Consider the following 22,207-nt stretch of genomic DNA (forward strand, 5'->3'; position numbering starts at 1 on the left):
CCCGGTCAAAAAAGGGCACAGAGTGGCTGAATGGATAAAACAAGATCCAACTGTATGCTGCCTATAGGAGGTTCCCTTCAGTTTTAAGGACACACATAGGCTCAAAGTGAAAGCATGGAAAAATGATATTCCATACAAGCGGAAACCAAAATAAAGCAGGTAGCTACACTTATATCACACAAAACAGATTTTAAGCCAAAAATAGTAATAAGAGGAAAAGAAGGTCAATACATAATGATAAAGGAGCTAATTCATCAAAAAGATATGATAATTATAAATATATGCAAACTTAACATTGGAGCACCTAAATGTATTAAGCAAACACTAACAGATTAAAGAAGAAATAGACAATGACACAATAGTAGCAGGAAACTTCAATACTCCACTTTCAGCAATGGATAGATCATCCAGACAGAAAATCAATGAGTAAACAATGGACTTGAAGCATACCTTAGACCAAATGGACCTAATGGACATTTGTAGAACATTCTATCCAACAGGGACAGAATACACATTCTTCTCAAGTGCACATGTAACATTCCCCAGGATAGACCATATAACAGAACACAAAACAAGTCCTAGCAAATTTAAAAAGATTGAAATCATACCAAGTATCTTCTGCCCACAAGGCTATGAAACCAGAAATCAATAACAAGAAGAAACTGAGAAATCTACAAACATGTGGAAGTTAAATAACACACTCCAGAACAACCAATGGTTCAAAGAAGAAATCAAAAGAAAAAATAAGATATATACATACATATATATGTATACATATATATATGTGTGTGTGTGTGTGTGTGTGTGTGTGTGTGTATAGGGAGAGTGGGAGGGAAGCAAAAATGGAAACACATGGGAATGCAAGCTGGTGCAGCCACTCTGGAAAACAGTATGGAGTTCCTCAAAAAGCTAAAAATAGAACTACCCTACGACCCAGCAATTGCATTACTAGGCATTTATCCACGGGATACAGGTGTGCTGGTTTGAAGGGACATATGCACCCCCATGTTTATAGCAGCACTATCAACAACAGCCAAAGTATGGAAAGAGCCCAAATGTCCATTGATGGATGAATGGATAAAGAACATGTGGTATACATACAGTGGAGTATTACTCAGCAATCAAAAAGAATGAAATCTTGCCATTTGCAACTATGTGGATGGAACTGGAGGGTATTATGCAAAGTGAAATTAGTCAGAGAAAGACAAATATCATATGACTTCACTCATATGAGGACTTTAAGGGACAAAACAGATGAACATAAGGGAAGGGAAACAAAAATAATATAAAAACAGGGAGGGGGACAAAACAGAAGAGACTCATAAATATGGAGAACAAACTGAGGGTTACTTCAGGGGGTGTGGGAGGGGGGATGGGCTAAATGGGTAAGGGGCACTAAGGAATCTACTCCTGAAATCATTGTTGCACTATGTGCTAACTAACTTGGATGTAAATTTTAAAAATAAAACTTAAAATCATCGAAACACAACATACCAAAACCTATGATATGCTACAAAAGCAGTTCTGAGAGGGAAGTTATAGCAATGAATGCATATATTCAGAAAATATATATCAAATAAACAACTTAACTTTATACCTGGAAGAACTAGAAAAACAAAACAAAATAAGCCCGCAGCTAGCAGAAGCAAGGAAATAGTAAATATCTGAATAGAAATAAATAAAACAAAGACAAGAAAAACAATTTTAAAAATCAACAAAACTAAGATCTGGTTTTTCAAAAAAAATTAAAAAAATTGATAAACCATTAGCTAGGATAACTAGAGAGAGAGAGAGAAGATTCAAATTATAAAATCAGAAATGGAAGAGGAGACATTACACTGATAACACAAAATAAGAATTATAAGAGACTACTAAGAACAATCATATGTCAACTAATTGATTAACCTAGGAGAAATGGATCAATTGCTAGAAACATACAACCTACCAAGACTGAATCAGGGAGAAATGAAAATCTGAATAGACCAATGATGAGTAAGGAGATTGAGTCACTAATCAAAATTCTTCCAACACAGAAAACTCCTGGATCAGATGGCTTCACCAGCAAATTCTATCAAACATTTAAAGAAGAATTAACATTCTCGCAGTTCATGGGTTCGGCGCCTGCATCAGGTTTTGTGCTGACAGCTCAGAGCCTGGAGCCTGCTTCGGATTCTGTGTCCCCCTCTCTCTCTGCCCCTCCCCTGCTCATGCTCTGTCTCTCTCTCTCTGTCAAAAATAAATAAACATTAATTTTTTTTTCTTTTTATTAAAAAAGGGGTGCCTGGGTGGCTCAGTTGGTTGAGCGTCCGACTTCAGCTCAGGTCGTGATCTCACAGTCCGTGAATTCGAGCCCCGCGTTGGACTCTGTGCTGACAGCTCAGAGTCTGGAGTCTGCTTCGGATTCTGTGTCCCCCTTTGTCTCTGCCCCTCCCCTGCTCATGCTCTGTCTCTCTCTCTGTCAAAAATAAATAAACATTAAAAAAAATTTTTAAAGAAGAATTAACATCAATGTTCATACTCTTTCAAAAAATTAAAAGGAGGGAACATTTCTAAATTCGTTTTACAAGGCCAACATTACCCTGATCCCAAAGCCAGATAAAAACATTATTAAAAAACTATAGACTAATATCCCTGGTAAATATAAACATCTCAACAAAATATTAGCAAATTCAACGACATATTGAAAGGATTAATCACCGTGACCAAAGGGGATTTATGTCTGGGATCTGAGGATGGCTCAACATATGCACATCAATAAATCTGATATACCACATTGGTAGAATAAAAAATTAAAATCATATCATCATCTCAATAGATGCAGAAAAGCATTTGACAAAATATAACAACATTTCATGAGAATAAAATCATCAAAAAAATGGTTATAGGGGAAACATACCTCAACATAATAAAAACTGTATATAACAAGCCCACAGTTAACATTATACATACAATGAAAAGTTGAAAGCTTTTCCTCTAAGATCAGGAAGATGACAAACGTGCTCACTCTCACCACTCTTATTCAAGATATACTGGAAGTCCTAATCATAGTAATTAGGCAAGAAAAATAAATAAAAGATGAGAAAGGAAGAAGCAAAATTGCCATTATTTGCAGATAATATGAACAACTCTGAAGATGTAACCCAAAAGCTACTGGAACTAAGCAACAAATTCAGGAGAATTGGTGGATATAAAATCAGCACAGAGAAATTAGTTGCATCTGTACAAAACATCTGAAAAAGAAATAAAGACAACTATCTCCTTCAAAATAGCATTCAAACAAACAAAAAAGTATTTAGGAATAAATCTAAGCAATAAATTTAAGGAAGGAACTGAAAAATCTGTACAATGAAAACTACAAGACATTGATGAAAGAAATTGAAGAAGATACAAACAAATGGAAAGATATCCCATGTTCATAAATTGGAAGAATTAATATTGTTAAAATATCTATCCATATATCCAAAGCCATTTATAGATTCAACACAATTCCTATCAAAATTCCAACAGCATTTTTTACAGAAATAGAAAATCAATACTAAAATTTGTATGAAACTACAAAAGACCCTGAGTAGAAAACCAGTCATGAGAAAAAGGAACAAAGCTAGAGGCATCACAATTCTTGATATCAAACTATACCACAAAGCTGTAAAAATTAAAGCAGTATGGTACTGGCATAAAAATAGAAGGATAGACCAATAGAACAGAACAGAGAGCCCAGAACTAAACTCTAGCATTTATGGTCAATTGATATTTAACAAGGGAGTCAAGAACACTCAATGAAAAAAGGATAGTCTCTTCAACAAATAATGTTGGGGAAAGTGGATAACCAGATGAAAAAAAGAAAAAGAAAGAAAGAAAGAAAGAAAGAAAGAAAGAAAGAAAGAAAGAAAGTGATTGGACCCCTATCTTACATCATTCACAAAAATTAATTTGAAATGTATTAAAGACTTAAACAAAAGACCTAATACTGTAAACTCCTAGAGGAAAACATAGGAAAGAAACTTCTTAACATTGGTCTTGGCAAAGATTTTTTTAGGTATCACACCAAAAGCACAAACAACAAAAGTAAAATTCAGCAAGTGGGTTTCAATCAAATTAAAAGCTTCTACACAGCCAAAACACAAAAAATAAAATGAAAAGATAACTTGCAAAATAGGAGACAATGTTTCCAAGCCATATATCAGATAATGGGTTAATATCCAAAATGTATAAAGAATTCATACAATCCAGTAACACTAAAACAACTTATGGCATTTATTGAGCACCTAATACATGCCAGGCAATTAATATAAGATCTAATTTCTTTCTTGCAACAACTCAGTAAAGAAGATGCTATCATTTTTGTTTCATAAATAAGGAAACTGGGGTTCTGAGATATTGAGAGTAGTTTAGGGCCATTTGGTGAGATAGTAAGTAACAGCACTGGGATGATTCAAATTGGCATGTTTGGGCTCAAAACACATCACTCTCTCTATGAATCCAAAGGAAGAAAAGAAAGAGAGAGAGAGAAAGGGAAAGAGAGAGGGAGAAAGGAGGAAAGAAAGAAAGAAAGAAAGAAAGAAAGGGAAAGAAATAGAGAAAGAAATAGAGAAAGAAGGGAGAGAGAGAGGGAGGAAGGAAGGAAGGAAGGAAGGAAGGAAGAAAAAAAGAAAGGAAGAGAGGGAGGGAGAGAGAAAGGAAAGGAAAAGAAAATCCAATTAAAAACGGGCAAAAGAACGAAATAGGCATTTTTCCAAAGACTTCCAATGGTCAACAGGTACATGAAAAGATACTCAACATTACTAATCATCAAAGAAATGCAAATTCAAACCATAATGAGATATCACCTCACACCTATTAAAATGGCTGTCATCAAGAAAAATAGAGATACATATTGTTGAGAATGTAGAGAAAAAAAGGAACTCTTGGACACTGTTGGTGGGAATGTAAATTGGTAAAGCTAGCATGGAAAACAGCATGGAGGTTCCTCAAAAATTTAAAGATAGAACTACATATGGTCCAGAAATTCCACTCGTGGTTACGCATCCAAAGGAAATGAAAACAGTATATCAAAGAGATATAAGCACTCCCACGTTTATTGCAGCATTATTTATAGTAGTCAAGCTGTGAAAACAACTTATACTCAACAACAGACTAATGGATAAATAAGAGATGTGATACCCACCCCCCACCATGGGAATATTGTTCAGCCATGATAAAGAAGGAAATTCTGCCACTTGGTGACAACAGGGATGAAATTTTATAGCATTTGAGATAAATTAGATAGAGAAAGCCTATATGTGGAATCTAAAAAAGCCAAACTAGTAAGAACAGAGAGTAGAAGGGTGGTTACCAAGGTCTAGGGCATGGAGGAATTAAGGAAGTGTTGTTTAAGGGTACAAACTTGCAACCAGTAGATAAATAAGTCCAAGAGTTCTAACGCACGAAACAGTGATTACGGACAATACTGTATTATAAACTTCAATGTTGCTAAGTGACTAGATCTTACTTAATTGTTCCTACCACAAAAAAGAAATGATAATACTGTGACATAATAAAAGTGTTAGCTAATGTTTCAGTGGCAATTATATTGTAATATATCGATGTATCAAATTGACACATTGTATACATTAAATTTATACAATGTTATGTATCAATTATATCTCAATAAAATTAAACATTAAAAAAAGTATTCTTGCAGATCAGTTTGATAATGAAAAACTACCAAACAAAAAAATAGGCTAAAGACTTAAACAGATCATTTACTAAAAAGAATACCCATACGGTCAATAAGCATCTGAAAAATGTTGCTGATGAGACTGTAAATTGGTACTTTGAAATATATGGTTATCTTCTCAACCTCATTATTAGGTACATCCTATGATTTAGCAGGTCTACCCTATGTAGCGAAAAGAGTGACTGGTCCATCAAAAGATGTCTATAAGAATGTTCAGGGAGGAAACAGGCCAAGAGGGATGACAGAATTAGCATAAACCACACAATCTGGAGGCATAATTACAGCTCTAATCCCTCTGATTATAAAGACTTGTCTTCTTCCTGTATGTCACTGTGGGCAATTGGACAGGCTGTTTAGCCTGTCCAATTTCCCCAGAAAGTATTTCATTCTTTAATGGAAAGTAGCTCACTGGAGAGCCGATGTGTAATTTGGGGGTGGGGGGGGGTGGGTCGTCACATTTCCCTTTCAATTCCCCTATGATAGGCCTCATTGTGACTAAAATGTTTGCATTTTAATCTTTAAAAACTGTAAAGAACTATTTAATAGTTTCATTGGCTGCTACTTTTCAAGAAAGCATTTCACTTAAAACCCTAACCTTCTTGAGCCCTTTGACCATTCCCAACCATGTTAGTCCTACATCATATTAGGAAATGGCTGTAATCATTGTTTCTTGTGCCTTGAGAGCACTTGAGGCAGCTGTTTTGTTTCCTTTGAACAATAACCCACATAGAATCAATTTTTTTTAATCAGCACGATTTTCCAAATGAAGGGGTTGCCATAAAGGGAAGAGCAGGAGGAAGAGAGGGGAGTGGTAGGAAGAGGTTCACGGCTGCTTTACTGGTGATAACTAGAAACAACCCAATTGTCCATCAACAGCAGAAAATATAAAATGTGGTATATTTATATAGTGTAACACTACACAGCAATATAAAGACTGAACTATTGCTATATGCAACATTACGGATAACTCCCAAAGGCATAATGGTGAGCAAAAGAAGCCAGGCACAAAAGAGTACAGTTCATTTCATCTATACAGTTGCACTCATATGAAGTTTAAAAACAGGACAGAAATACCATGATAGAATTCAGAAGTGTAGTTACATTTGAGGGTTATGATATAGGAAGGAACAGAGAAAGCACTACCTCAGTAAAAAAATTTTTTTTCTTCAACTGCCATTTAAATTTTCAAGGACATCTTTTCAAAAGTTGTCCCCTTCATCTGTTTATGTATTCATACCCTGCTGTTTTCATTACAGACCTTCGTAGTTGATTTCAACATTTGAAAGGCTAGCAGTAGCAGTCTGCCTATTGGTTCTTTTGGTTTCATCAGGTATACACCTTGCATTTGCAAAAGAAAACACTTTTGCCTCTTCTTTTCAAATTCTAAGGCCTCTAATTGCTTTCTCTTGTCTAATTACATTGAGTAATTTTTTAATATTACATTCACTAACTGTAGAGGCAGAGAGCGTGTATGCACACATGTGACTGAGGGAGGGGAAGAGGGCAAGGAAGAGAGAGAATCTGAAGCAGGCTCCACACCCAGTGGGGAGCCTGACAGGAGCTCAATCTCACAACCATGAGACCATGACCTAAGCCAAAATCAAGAGTCCTAGCTTAACTGACTGAGCCACCCAGGTGCCCCTCCTTACTTCTTATTTTAGCATGAAACCATCTAATATTTCCCCCATCAAATAAACTACTGGCCTTCAGACTCAGGTATATATCACTTTATCATGTTAAAGACATTCATCAATATCAATTTTGAGGGTTTTTTTTTTTAATGTATGAACAGGTGTTGAATTTTGTGAAATGACTTCTTGTTATCTTTTGGGATGATCATCTGATTTTTCTGTTACTATAATATTGTATTAATTGATATTTTTAACATGGAACCACTCTTGTATCCCTAGAATAAGACTCCCCTGGCCATAATGTGTGGTAAATTGCATCATCTGGACCTAATTAGTCATCTCTCCTTTATGTCTCTGTCCTTTAACCTGCAAGTTCTCAACGTCCTCCCACTGCCGGTGGGATTACCTGCCCAGTTTCCTGACTCTAGGCATGGCCTTGTAACTTGCTTTGGCCATTGGGGATGTTAGCAAACTTAATGGAAGCAGAGGTTCAAAATGGGCTTGGATCTTGCTCTTTATGCTTCTGCCATTGTCATGAATAAGGCGTGTCTAAGCTAGTGGATTAGTCCTAGGGGGAAATGAGCATGTAGAGCAGAGCTGAGTCACCCTAGCCAAGGGTGACTAAATCAAAAAATTTCCAGATACCCCCTAGACATAGGAGTCTAGTTCACTGAGATTAGCAGAGCTACTCAGCTGAGCACATTGGGATTATCTGAATTCCTCAAACACAGGAAAATAATTGTTTATTGTTTTAAGCCACTCAGTCTTTGAATGAATGGCTTGTTACTCAACAAAGATGAAATAATTCATTCTATATTATCCTTTTATCTGCCATTGAGATCTGCTTGCTAATACTTTGTCATAGATTTTTAAATTGATGTTTATAAGTGAGATTTTTATAAGGCTATTACATAATCTCATTTGGATTTGGAGATTAACATTATTTTGTTTAATAGAAGGAATAAGTCTCCTTTCCTTATCTATACTCTGAAATAGTTCTTTCTAAATTGTTTGTTTGTTTGTTTGTTTATTTATTTATTTATTTATTTATTTATTTATTTATTTATTTATTTTGAAAGAGAGCACATGTAAGCAGGGGAGACGGGCAGAGAGAGAATCCCAAGCAGACCGCATGCGCAGTGCAGAGCCCAACACAGGGCTTGATCTCATGAACCATGAGATCATGACCTGAGTTGAAACCAAGAGTCAACTGACTGAGCCACACAGGAGGCCAACCAGGTGTCACTATACTCTGACATAGTTTAAATAGCATTGGGATCATCTACTTTTTAAAGATTTTTTTGGAATTCTTCTGTGAAACCATGTGGATCTAGTGCTTTTTTGGGAAATGACAAGAGCTCTTTTATAATTTTATCTATTTTTTTTTTAAATAGAAATCAGTTTGTGTAGATTTTCTAATTCTGCTTGGGTCAGTTTGGTAAAAATCTATTTTCCTAGAAAATTACTTATTTCAACTAGATGTTTATATTCATTTGCATAGGATTATACAAATTAGTTTCGAAACTTAATTTTTTTTTAATTTTGTTTAATGTTTATTTGTTTTTGAGAGAGATAGAGCATGAATGGGGGAGAGACAGAAAGAGAGGAAGACACAGGATCTGAAGCAGGCTTCAGGCTCTGAGCTGTCAGCAGAGAGCCCGACATGGGGCTCGAACCCACAAAGTGAGATCATGATCTGAGCTGAAGTCAGACACTTCAACGACTGAACCACCAAAGTGCCCCATGAAACTTACATATTTTTAAAAATTTCCTTGTTTTGGATGTTTATTTCTCCTTTGCAATCTCTAATATTTGTATTTGTGCAGTCTTCTTTTTTTTAATTTTTTTTTATGTTTATTCATTTTTGAAAGACAGAGAGAGAAGAGCACAAGCAGGGGTGGGGTGGGGGTGGGGGGGACACAGAATCTGAAGCAGGCTCCAGGCTCTGAGCTGTTAGCACAGAGCCTGATGAGGGGCTCGAACTCACAAACCATGAGATCATGACCTGAGCCGAAGTCAGATGCTCAACCGACTGAGCCACCCAGGCGTCCTGTGCAGTCTTCTTCTTTAAGTAACAGGTTAACTTGTGATTTGCTTATTTAGATAAAATTTTTAACTCATTTGTTGTACTTACTTCCTGTTTTCTACCTGTGGCAGACATATCCTAAGGAATGGGATGTACCCAGTGAGTCACAGCCTTGAATAGCCCTCTCCCCTTGAGCGTAAGCAGAACTTGTGTCTTGCTTCTAACCAATAGAATTACCAAAGGTGATGGAATATTATACATATTATTATGTTTCATTATATAATATAGATTTAATCTTAGCAATTAGGAGAGAGACCTTCCCACTGGCCTTGAAGAAGCAGTCATATTGTAAATTGACTGTGGGAATAACCGTGTTGCAGAGAACTATGAATGGCCTCTTGGAACTGAAAGAGGCCCTAAGCAATAGCCAGAAAGAAAACCAGAACCTCAGTTCTACTACTACAAAGAAATAAATTCTTCTTTTTTTTTAATATAATTTATTGTCAAGTTGGCTAAGATACAGTGTTCACAATGTGCTCTTGGTTTTGGGGATAGATTCCTGTGATTCATTGTTTACATACAACACACAGCACTCAAACCAACAAGTGCCCTCCTCAATGCCCATCACCCATTTTCCCCTCTCCCCGACCCCACCCCCCATCAACCCTCAATTTGTTCTCTGTATTTAAGAGTCTCTTATGGTTTGCCTCCCTCTCTCTCTGTAACTTCCCCCCCTCCCCACACTTCCCCCCACTCATGGTCTTCTGTTAAGTTTCTCAAGTTCCATATATGAGTGAAAACATATGATATCTGTCTTTCTCTCACTGACTTATTTCACTTAGCATAATACCCTCCAGTTCCATCCACGTTGTTGAAAATGGCAGGATTTTATTCTTTCTCATTGCCAAGTAGTATCCCATTGTATATGTAAACCACATCTTCTCCATCCATTCATCAGTTGATGGACATTTAGGCTCTTTCCATAATTTGGCTATTGTTGAAAGCACTGCTATAAACATTGGGGTACATGTGCCCCTATGAATCAGCACTCCAGTATCCTTTGGATAAATTCCTAGTAGTGCTATCACTGGGTCATAGGGTAGTTCTATTTTTAATTTTTTGAGGAACCTCCATACTGTTTTTCAGAGTGGCTGCACCAGTTTGCATTCCCACCAACAGTGCAAGAGGATTCCCATTTCTCCACATCCTCGCCAGCATCTGTTGCTTCCTGAGTTGTTAATTTTAGCCACTCTGACTGGTTTGAGGTGATATCTCAAGGCGGTTTTGATTTGTATTTCTTGATAATGAGTGATGTTGAGCATCTTTCGTGTGTCTGTGAGCCATCTGGATGTCTTCTTTGGAAAGTGTCTATTCATGTCTTCTGCCCATTTCTTTGCTGGATTATTTGTTTTATGGGTGTTGAATTTGGTAAATTCTTTATAGATTTTGGATACTAACCCTTTATCCGATATGTCATTTGCAAATATCTTCTCCCATTCCATCAGTTGTCTTTTAGTTTTGTTGATTGTTTCCTTTGCAGTGCAGAAGCTTTTTATCTTGATGAGGTCTCAATAGTTCATTTTTGCTTTTATTTCCCTTGCCTTCAGAGACTTGTTGAGCAAGAAATTGCTGTGCCTGAGGTCAAAGAGGTTGTTGCCTGTTTTCTCCTCTAGGTTTTTATGGTTTCCTTCTCACACTTAGGTCTTTCATCCATTTTGAATTTATTTTTGTGTACGGTGTAAGAAAGGGGTCTAGTTTCATTCTTCTGCATGTTGCTGTCCAGTTCTCCCAGCACCATTTGCTAAAGAGAGTGTCTTTATTCCATTGGATATTCTTTCCTGTTTGTAAAAGGTTAGTTGGCCATATATTTGTGGGTACAGTTCTGGGCTCTCTCTTCTATTCCATTGGTCTATGTGTCTGTTTTTGTGCCAATACCATACTGTCTTGATGATTACAGCTTTATAGTACAGGCTAAAGTCTGGGATTGTGATGCCTCCCGCTTTGGTTTTCTTTTTCAACATTACTTTGGCTTTTCGGGGTCTTTTCTGGTTCCATACAAATTTTGGGATTGTTTGTTCTAGCTTTGAGAAGAATGCAGGTGCAATTTTTATTGGGATTGCATTGAATGTGTAGATTGCTTTGGGTAGTATTGACATTTGAACAATATTTATTCTTCCAATCCATGAGCATGGAGTGTTTTTCCATTTCATTGTATCTTCTTCAATTTCTTTCATAAGTTTTCTATAGTTTTCAGCATACAGATCTTTTACATCTTTGGTCAGGTTTATTCCTAGGTATTTTATGGTTCTTGGTGCAATCATAAATGGGATGGATTTTCTTTCAGTTGCTTCATTATTGGTGTATAGAAATGCAACCCATTTCTGTACATTGATTTTGTATCCTGCGACTCTGCTGAGTTCATGTGTCAGTTCTAGCAGCTTTTTGGTGGAGTCTTTCAGGTTTTCCATGTAGAGCATCATGTCATCTGCGAAAAGTGAAAGTTTGACTTCTTTGCCAATTTGGATGCCTTTTATTTCATTTTGTTGTCTGATTGCTGAGGCTAGGACTTCCAACACCATATTAAACAACAGTGGTGAGAGTGGACATCCCTGTTGTGTTCCTGATCTGTGGGCTTTTCATATATGGCTTTTATGATGTTAAGGTATGTTCCTTCTATCCTGACTTTCTTGAGGGTTTTTATGAAGGATGCTGTATTTTGTCAAATGCTCTTTCTGCATCTATTGACAGGATCATATAGTTCTTATCCTTTCTTCTATTAATGTGATGCATCACATTGATTCATTTGTGAATATTGAACCAGCCCTGCAGCCCAGACACACTACAAAGAGATGAATTCTATCAACAGGCCAAGAGTTTAGAAGTAGCTTCTTCCTAAATTAAGTCTTCAAATGAGAACATGGCCTGGTCTACCCCTTGACTGCAGCCTTGTGAGATTCTGAGCTGAGGACCCAGCTAAGCTATGTCTGGACTTCTGACCTATAGAAACTGTGAGATAATGTGTGTGTTTAAGCCACTAAGTCTATGGCACAAAGCACAGAAAGTAACACAGCCATATGAAACAAATACACCACCTCTTAGATTTCTGTTTTTACTTATTGATGGTTCTTTCTCTTTTCTATTTACTTTGTTCTTGGTCTGCTACTTTGAGTTGCATGTTTAATTAATTTCTTACTTTTAAAATTTTATGTGTGTTTAATGCTATGAATTTTCCTCTGATAAATGCTACTGCTGTATTCCATAGTTTTGGATATATCATGTTTTCTGTTAAGAAATTCTGCATTTTTGTGCGTGCGTCCTGGATTTTCCTTTCAATATAAGAGTTGCTTAATAACATGTTTCTATATTTCCAGGCGGTGACACATTTTTGGTCTTGTTTTCAGCTTCCACTTTATTGCGTGTGGTAAGTGAATATTGTTATATTATTTCTATTTCTTGGAATTTGAGTATTTCTTTGAGGACTTGCAAAGATTTCCCAAGTTTAGATATTTGAAAGAACTCATCAGACTTCATAGAACATACATATTCTCTAAGAACATACTTAGCATACTGAATACAGATTTTATTTAAAGACAAAGGATACAGTGCAGCAAAAAAAAGAGAGGGCAGACAAACTTTAGGGAAATCTGGGAGACATTCCATGTGCAAGCTCCCAGGACTCATCATTTACATACATACAGATTGCCCTCTGTCACTGGATTGAACAATCACAATTTATGTGAGGGATCTCAGTTTCAGGAGTACTTTAAACAGAAGTTCTTAATGAGGGTGCATGTGGTTGGTAGGGTGGGGTGTGGTTATAATGCCTCTCTGACCATGTGATCAAGCCATGTTGGGAAACAGTTTATTTATATCAGCAAATAAAATGACACTGGGGGTCACCGGGGGAGTTTCAGACTTTAAAGAGAACAACATAAATGTATTTTTATCCTGGCCAAAAGTCCAAGCATCTACTGAGAAAAATATAGCCTTTTACAGTTCATATGTAAATCAACTCTATCCTCCAAAGGGCTAATATATGTGACCAATCTTTGTGAATGTTCCATGGGCACTCTATTATCTGAGTTCAGGATTAGATGTAGGTTTATAAGATCCACCTTAATAATGGTATTATATATGTGTTTAATCTCCTTGCTAATTATTTACCCACATGATCTGGTGATTAGCATGCATTCTTTTTCTCATCATAACTCCTATAATTTCTATAGAAGAGTTGTTACCAAAAGTCATGGCTGTGGTATTGGCTGCCTCAATTTTAATAATTTATATCTTTATTGTAGATTAGTGGCTTTAATAACATGAAGTATATATTCTCTCTTTTGATGATCTGGAGCATAAAATATAGGCTCATGATCCATATTAATTTTTAATATATATTTTCCCATGCATTTATATTTGCACATTTTTAATTGCTTTGATTTGGCCATATTTCTGGAAGGCAGCTATGCTCACCACTATACCACCAACGCTGACTATTTGGCCATATTTCTGAAACATCATAGAGTTGGATTTTGCTCTGTTTACCAAACTAAAATCTTTTTTTAAATTAATTTGGCTGATATGTTTAGTCAGTGCAGTCATGTTGTTTTATGGTGCGTGTGTTTGTGTGTATCTTTTCTACTTTATGGTCTGTTTCCATTTATACTATCTCTTTTTTTCTCTCTCTTTTTTGTTTGTTTGTTTGTTTGTTTATGTAATCTCTACACACAACGTGGGTTTGAACTCATAACCCAAAATCCAGAGCCCCATGTTCTTCTGACTAAGCCAGCCCCTATATTATCTCTTTTTCTAGTTCAGGGGGAGAGTATTATTTAAGAAGATGTGTATTCCCATATAGTTTAAAAATCTTAAGCACATGTTTATCTTGATTTACCTCATGACTTTTCAACCATCAAATCTATCCCTTTTCCAAATTTCACGGTAGTATCCATATTTATGTTGCCATTATTACACAAGTCAGCATGATTGCAGCAAAATGTTTCTCTCAGTAAGTCATGGTATACTTGGAACATTCCCTCTTCACAAGGATTACAAGACAGTTTTGTATATCGGTACAGATATCTCCCTAAAGAGAGAAGAAAAATAAAGGTAATTGCCTTACTTAATCACACTGTTTCCCTGGCAATGATGGCTCTCAAAAATCTCATTGGTTTTCTGTAGCCACGGATGAGCCCCAAACTGTGCCTGCATCTCATCTCGGTCTCTCTAGACAGGATCAGGCAAAAGACATCTGCCTCCCACACAGGCTCCACCCGAGGTTGGGGTATGGAGAATTCCATTTTCCCAGCCTCTCTCATGGTCCCTGTTCCCTCCACACCTTGACCTCAAGGAAGGTGGGCACCACTGGTAATTGTCTTGTGTCTCTCTCTACCTCTTACTTACCTGTAATTTTATCATTATAGTAATAGTGATTTATGGTACAACTCCTGTTATATATCATTAGATTGAACTTCCAGCACTTTTTCAAGTGAGTGAGGCATTTGAATCCATCAAAGAAGTCACAGTGATAGCAAAACCGAATCCCTAAAGAGAGAAAAGATTTAAAGCAGAGCTCTAGGGAAAGTAATTCTGCTACCTCTCCTGTCAACATTTACACTGGTGAGGTATAGATGTCAAAGAAGGAAGCTGACACCCTTCCCAACTTCTGCCAGGGGTCCTTACTCCCCTGAGTGGGTGACAGCTATGACTCCAAGGATTCAAGACTCCTCTCCCCTTCACCGAAGTCTGGGGGCATAAAGAAGACATTAGAGCACTGAGTGCAGAGAGTGGAATATAGTTAGGGAGGGTTGAAAATCTGTGAAAAAATCAGGAATGTCCCCTCTCATTGTGCCATTATTTATCCAAAAACTGCAAACCAACTACACCATACCTTTTGATGTCAGGACTCTGTCTCCTATGAGGAGAAGAAGAAAAATTCTCTATCAGCCATTTTACAGTAGCTCAAAAGTCAAGTTGAGAAACCACCTCGGTTTCCTCCCCATATAGCCTCTCACCACCCATCACTGCCTCCCTCACAGGTTTTACCTTCATCCATGAAGAGCACTGTGAATATGCCCAGCAGAAGCAACTGGAACATCCCGGGGCCCATTCCTAAGATGGTCCCAGTGAGATGTCCCAGCTTTATTTATTCCCATCACTTGCCCTCAGGCATCCCACTAGATCACATGATTTCAGATCAAGCCACCTGAATCCTCTCTACAACGTTCCCAGGAGACGGTACATCCTGTCTGCATTTGCATTTCTCCAGATACTTGGAACTCAGCCCACCCAGACAGCTCACTTCACTTTAGTAGATCTAGTATAAGGAACTGATTAACGTTGGTGTAGAATCTCTCTCCCTAGTACCTCTTCACTTCGCTTGTTCTATTCGTTGGCCTACACAGAGCATGTCTAAGCCCACGTTCCAGGACAGCCTTTCACATGTAGCAAATTTGGGGGCCCTGAGCCTTGCGAGGGAGTGGCTCAGTCCCTTTCAGGTACCATAACCATCCAGACACTGGCCTCAGCATGACCTCCAGCGGTACTCCCTCCCTCCCTCCCAAAGCGAGTCGTCACTGCCACCAGGATACTCCAGATGTGGTCTGACCGCCCAGCGTTAACACCCCTCTGAGAGATGGATGGGGCAGCACAAGAAAGGGGGATGCAGAGGTGAAGATGATCAGTTTCCCTTCAGCTTTATTCACTAATTTGTTCAAGGGAGACAAAGACCGGAAACGATTCCAGTGGGGAGACGTACACTGGGGATTATGGGGAGAGAGGAAGACATATTTGGATTAGTCACTAGAAAGGGGACAGAGGGGGGAAGGGAGCAGGGAGGGCTGGAAATGAGCTTTCCCATCAGTCCCCTGCCTTTGCCTCACTTCCTCCAGATGGTGCCACACATTTGTGCCTCCCTCCTTCATCTACTAAGTGTCACTTTATCACCGAGGCTTTCCAATATACACACATGTAAATAGGAAATATTTGTACATACGTGCAAAACTCCCTTACCACGCTTGCCATGTCCCTTTCCCGTTTTCTCTGGCATGCTCAAGCCGCTTTGTCATTCTAAGACTTTCCTTATTTATGTTTTCTTGCCTCTTTCCCCTCTCAAGAACGAAAGCGCCCTGAATGCAAGATTTCCCTGTGTTGTGTTTGCTGCTTTCTCCTCAGCACTTGGGTGCTTTGCAATTATCAGATAGGCAAGACTATCTGATGAAAAAGTGAATGCATCGTTGGTGTGGTTAACCTGAGACACGAGGGAACGGTGAAAAGCCCCTAGTACCAAGTTGCGGGATGACCTATGGTTGGTGATCACCACAGAGAAAACAGGCGATGGCAACGGCAGATTCCCCTGTCTTGGGGACAGAGTGAGTGTGGGGCCCACTTATCTGAGTGGACTTATTCCCAGAGCCAGACACATGCTATTCCCAAGTACGATCCCTCACATAATCTTCGCCAGGAGGGTACTCCCTGTACATCTGGGATGGAGGCCCAAGGGTGCTACCTACCTGCTACGTGCTGAGTGACAAGTTACTCATTTCTCTGGGATCTGGGACCTCACAGGTGAAATCAAGGGCTGTCAGAGGTATATCAGCTGTAGTTATTAGGACTTAATAAATTCACATATGATAATGGTCAGTAAGACCCTACTTGGTGGCAAACATTCTTGATTTCTTTGACTTCTCTGAACAACCACATAGCTTAGAAATAATTGACCTCATCTGCAAGTGTGCTTGAAGCCCAAGTACACTTAGAGATGAAGTATTATTCCCCAGGGAACAAGGTTGGACCCGGTGAGCATATCCTTCCACTACATCATGCTGTTTCTTTCTCTTTATAATCCGAGAAGGGTTGTACATGATACGTATGAGATTCTGGTTTCTTATTGTGAAAATTGTGACTTTATCAGTGTACCTGTCTTCCCTGTTGAATGTGAGGCCCAGAAATGGTGGGAGATTCAGGAGCCGGTGCCCTGGTAAATCCCTTTAAATGGGCTAACACCTGAGTTGCCTTCCAGACTCAGCCAGAAGCTTTGGCTAGCTGCTTAGCCTTTCAACACTTCTGTCCTCAGGATCTTAGTGTGTGCCTCTGACAGACCTTGGACACCCGTGGCCACCTCTCCCTCCCACAGAGAGAGAGGATGTGCTGTCCGGGCATTCTTTCCTCCCCGCCTCCATATCTGAGCCCCCAGAACTAGGTTCCCAGCCCTCCCCTGGGGCCTCTCCTGGGGCTGAGGGTCTGCACCTTCTCCCCTCCACCCCTGGCTCCTATTCAAAGCCTTTCCAGCCTGCTGCCCCTTCCTAGATGGGTGGTTGAAGGACTCGCTGTCCTGCTCTTTGTTGCTCCCGCCCTGCCCAGAGGCTCAACCTGTACCCACGTCCTATCTCTGCAGACAGAAGAGAAGGTAATGGACTTGAGGCCACATCTGGCTCCTTTGTAGTCAGCCCCTGGTTGGGCTCACTTTGTCCCTGCAGGAGGGCAGCGAAAGGGCAAAGGATACAGGGAAAAAGAAAATAAAAGCAGAACACCACCCCACTCACACAGAGAAAGTTCCCTGCATAGAGCAATATCCCCTTCAACCATTTCTGCCAACCTCAGACAAGCACTTTCCCTGGCCCTGCTCAGCAGGGAACACACCTGAGGGTGGGATCATCTGGTCCCAGGTGAGTCCACGACAAGAGGGAGCCTTGCTTTATTACAGGACTCCATCTGAGCCCCACACACCCAGAAAAAAGGACATGTGTGACGGAGGTCCAGGCACGTTTCTCCTCCATGACCATTTCCCTTGCACGCAGTGCAAACCTGCCTCACTGCCGGGCCAGCAGGGGACATGGGGTCTGGCTGACTCGTTCTCCTGGCTGGCCCTTCACCCAGGCCTGCCTCAGAACCACACTCCCTCTAGTAGCTGGACCCACCCCACATCACTGCCCTGCATGCCTGGGTCTCACTCCAGAAACCCTTGCCGTCCCCCCATACTCAACCCAAAGCAGCCCCACTTCCCTCCTTTCACTGTCCTTCAGACTTTCTCGCTGTGGGCAGCCTTGAAGGTACCGTTTTCCCCAGTGGGTCAAATGGAGGCGTTGGGCATGGAAGCAATAGAGCCCCATGTCTTTATTTTATGCCTAAGAAACAGGACTGAATTGCAATTTCACCGCAGTGTGAAGACAGAGGGAGATCCTGATCTGGGTGCTCTCAGCTGTCAGGTCAGGGATCATGTCTGATTGGTGCTAACAGAGCAAGAAACGGGAATTCAGGGTCAGACATGGATTCTGGGTCACCACTTCCCATCGATTCGGCTCCTACCACATGCCCTGCTTTGGAGCTTAACTCATCTAACCGAGTTGACAGCGGATGGATTGTGGGGAGGCCAGGAGTGACAATGGACTTCTTCAAGAGGACTCCTCCTCAAAAGCCCCTATTTCCTGAGGCTTTTCTTACACTGAGTCAGCAGGATCTCCGTCTCTAAGGCAGTGAGGGCTTTGCCCTGAAGTCCTGTTCCATTGCCCCAGCCCACTGCCTAACAGCCCCCTGTTCCAGTTGTTGCCCACCCCGTTTTGGAGTGATGAGTACGGGATGGAAGGCTGCTGCAAGCCACCCCTAACAGCAGTTCTCGCCCAACTTCCAGGACTGCGGTCACAGTAAATGCTCATGTGCTTTCTTTTTTTTTTTTTTTTTTTCTTTTTCAAAATGTAAGTTAAGTTCTAATTCGTTAACATATAGTGTAATATTGGTTTCAGGTGTAGAATTTAGTGATTCATCGCTTACATATAATACCCAAGTGTCAACATAACAAGTGCCCTCCTTAATACCCATTACCTATTTAGTGTGCTTCCCTCGACAGGCTGCTAGGACATTGACCAGTCAGTCTGGAGAAGAGGGACTAGAAGTTATAGTGCTCCCGAGTTATTCTGCTCGGGAGCAGTATAACTTCTGCCTGTTCTCATCTACCCAAGAAAACCCTGGTGTGCAGGAGAGTGAGAATATTGACCTAGGTTCACACAAATTTGTTAGAAAGTTATACTGGGAAAACTTGGACCCACCACTGTGCAGCATAACTCTATGAAATTCACTATTTCTATTTCCCAAGCAAAAGTGAACAGAATATTCTGTCATATATGTTCCCCCAATGCCAAAGCACAAGAACATAACTGAGGTAAGATAATGGAAGATTTGGGTGTGTGGGAACCTCAGGAGTCACACGCACCCCCCTAGCCTGAGTAGGTGTCAGATGCATCAGCCAACAGACTACTCTCAGAGGTCACCTGTCCAAAGAGGGCCATAGCCCAGGCGCTGCAGCTGAGGCTCTAGCATGGCAAGGAGACAAAGCTGGCAGTGGGGTTAGTGCAGGAGTGACCTGCTAAAGGTTAACTATCTTTAAGGCTTAGAGTCATCTTGTCTGGGAGTAAGCAGGAAGAGAAGATCAAGAACAATTTCTTCTAGAATGGCCTTTGAAGTCAGAGACTCCGGTTCAGAACAGACTGGTTTCTCTCGGATGAGTGAGCAGCAAGAAAATTAAATGAATTCCAATTTACCAAAAACAAGGGGAGATCTGGAGTTCTAAAAGCAGGGTGACCACAAATTGAAGGAATATCTAAGGGATTGTGTAAAATCTCTAAATGAATCTCAACTGAAACGTTCTGGGTATGTTCTCCTTGTATCTCTTCCCCCATCTCCAGACCTCCCCTCTCATTGTGATTTTCTGAGCATCTCCAAGTGCTTTTCTAGATCCCAAAGTCCTAGGCACAAGTAGTTTCTTCTAGGAAAGGGCATAAAGAGCCCGGTTCAGGATTATCAGAAGGACTCTATTCCCAGACCAAACCCAGAGTCAGGCACAGCTTCCAGGATTTTGAATGCTGAGTCAATTCTACCACTCTCCCCTTGCTTTCCCAAAGGCCTGACCCTGGGTCTCCCAGATCTCGCTATTTGCCCCTATTTTGTCTTTGAAAGATAAAATTCAACTCCTCAACCCTTCCCACAATGACTGACTGCATGAGAGCATCCAAGTCAGAGAAAGACTGAGCACAGAGGGGCATAATTCTTAAATGCTGCAATTATGGCATCTAAAATACCAAGCTTTGTGCAATGCTCACCTTCCAGGGTCTCACTCAGTGGTACCACTGCACCTTTGTTTTGTCTCCTTGCCTGTACTTCCCTGACCTTTCTTTCTTGACAGGGACTTTTCTAAGTAATATGTGTATTCCCACTGAAACCAGGGTGCAGCAAGGGTGAGGTTAACAATAGTTTCTTCTCTGCTTACCTGGCTGCCAAAGAGGAGGACTTCTGGACCACAAATTTTTCCTGTTACTACAAACAACACGTTCTGCCCTAGGGCACAGAGACCATTTAAGAATCAAAACTGCTTCTTCTTTGGACAGCCAAGCTCCATAAATTTAAAGCAGCTGCTTTAGAAGCTGTTGTTTGCATAAGAAAGGTCGATCGTCCCATAACCATTGTGAGTCACAAATTTTTACATAAATTGAAAAAGCAGCTCCTACATCTACCTTTTTGATTTGGGAGATGAGAATGATGATCCATCTTTCTGTGTTCCCTCTTTGAAAGAGAATATCAAGAATATCCAGTCTTGGAACACCTGGGTAGCTAAGTCAGTTATGCATCTGACTTTGACTCAGGTCACGATCTCACAGTGTGAGAGTTTGAGCCCTGCATTGAACTCTCTGCTGTCAGCACAGAGCCCGCTTCGGATCCTCGCTGTTCCTCCCCCCCTTTGCCCCTCCCCCACTCTCTCTCTCTCAAAAATAAACAAACATTTTTTAAAAAGAATATCCAGTCTTAAAATGTGGTTCTAAAAACAGCAGTTTCAGGATTTCAGCCAGGTCTTTTGGTAGCCATTGGTTGGCAATCGAGCACCAGATACTCTGTTGCTTGAAAAAGATAGTAAGATCCATGGCCTCATTTTTCTGTTCATCAGGATGTGTGTGCATGTGTGTACATACATGTGTGTGTGCAGGTGCATGCATACCATTATTTTCCTGCTGAATGAGAAGACTGAGGAGGAAATATACACCTCATGCTGATGAGCAGTCTTAAAGGGGAAGCAACTTGGCACAGAAACACCACCTAGGACCGGTTCCATGGGTGCAGAGACCCAAACCCCTCTTGAATGGCATGCCAGTGGTAAAGACCTCTGGACCACAGACTGCTTCTATCGTTCTCCTCTAGATTACAGAGGATCTTTTCCTTAAATACAATCCCTATGGCTATCTGAATAATTCACTTTGGGGGAAACAACCTGTAGATTATTATATGTCAGGATATATACTAGTGTGGAGAAAGTAGATCTGCTGCTGATGGCAGGAAGTAGGGCACCTGAGGATACCTGTTCTAAAGGGGGGGATTTATACTATGGAGGATTTAAGAAAGGTATGAACCTGAAGACAGACAACCGTAGTCAGGAATTGGGTTGTGCCCATGAAGGCCCCACTGGTAACAGATTTTCCTTTGTGTTTGTGTTACATCCCTTGAACCATGAGAATAGGCATAGCCTGTGTACAGGTGAAAATTTTTGTTTCCCTTGTCAAACAATCCTTCTCAACTATCATAACATTCTAAAGTTTCAAACTTCCATACACCCCTTTACTGTGGTATTACTAGGAATAAATGAATGGCACAAAAGTGCAGCCCCCCCACTTCTATGCCTCAGCTGAGCCATGAACCATGACAGCAGCTTCTTCTCAGTTGAGCATTATGCTTCAGACCACCTGGGTTCGAATCCCCGGTCTGTCTTTTACTAATGATGCAATCATGCCCAAGTTGGCTAATGTTTCTGTGCCTTCCTTTTCTTATTAAGAAAGATAATTACACGAATTACAGTAT

General features: G+C 40.1%; 1 protein-coding gene across 1 annotated transcript in view; it reads right to left on the minus strand.

Moving 5' to 3' along the window:
• Positions 1-12,982: 12,982 nt before the first annotated feature.
• The window catches only part of LOC122199380 (prostate and testis expressed protein 13-like), a 43,107-nt gene continuing 33,882 nt past the window's right edge, over positions 12,983-22,207 (minus strand). The window contains exons 4-6 of the mRNA XM_042904390.1: positions 15,261-15,284; positions 14,774-14,914; positions 12,983-14,456 (exon numbers count right to left, since the gene is read on the minus strand). Of these exons, the coding sequence (XP_042760324.1) occupies positions 14,266-14,456; positions 14,774-14,914; positions 15,261-15,284 (356 nt within the window). The 3' untranslated portion in view covers positions 12,983-14,265. The remainder of the gene's footprint in view (positions 14,457-14,773; positions 14,915-15,260; positions 15,285-22,207) is intronic.

The sequence above is a fragment of the Panthera leo genome, chromosome D1, assembly GCF_018350215.1.
Source record: "Panthera leo isolate Ple1 chromosome D1, P.leo_Ple1_pat1.1, whole genome shotgun sequence".
In the NCBI taxonomy this organism is placed as follows: domain Eukaryota; kingdom Metazoa; phylum Chordata; class Mammalia; order Carnivora; family Felidae; genus Panthera; species Panthera leo.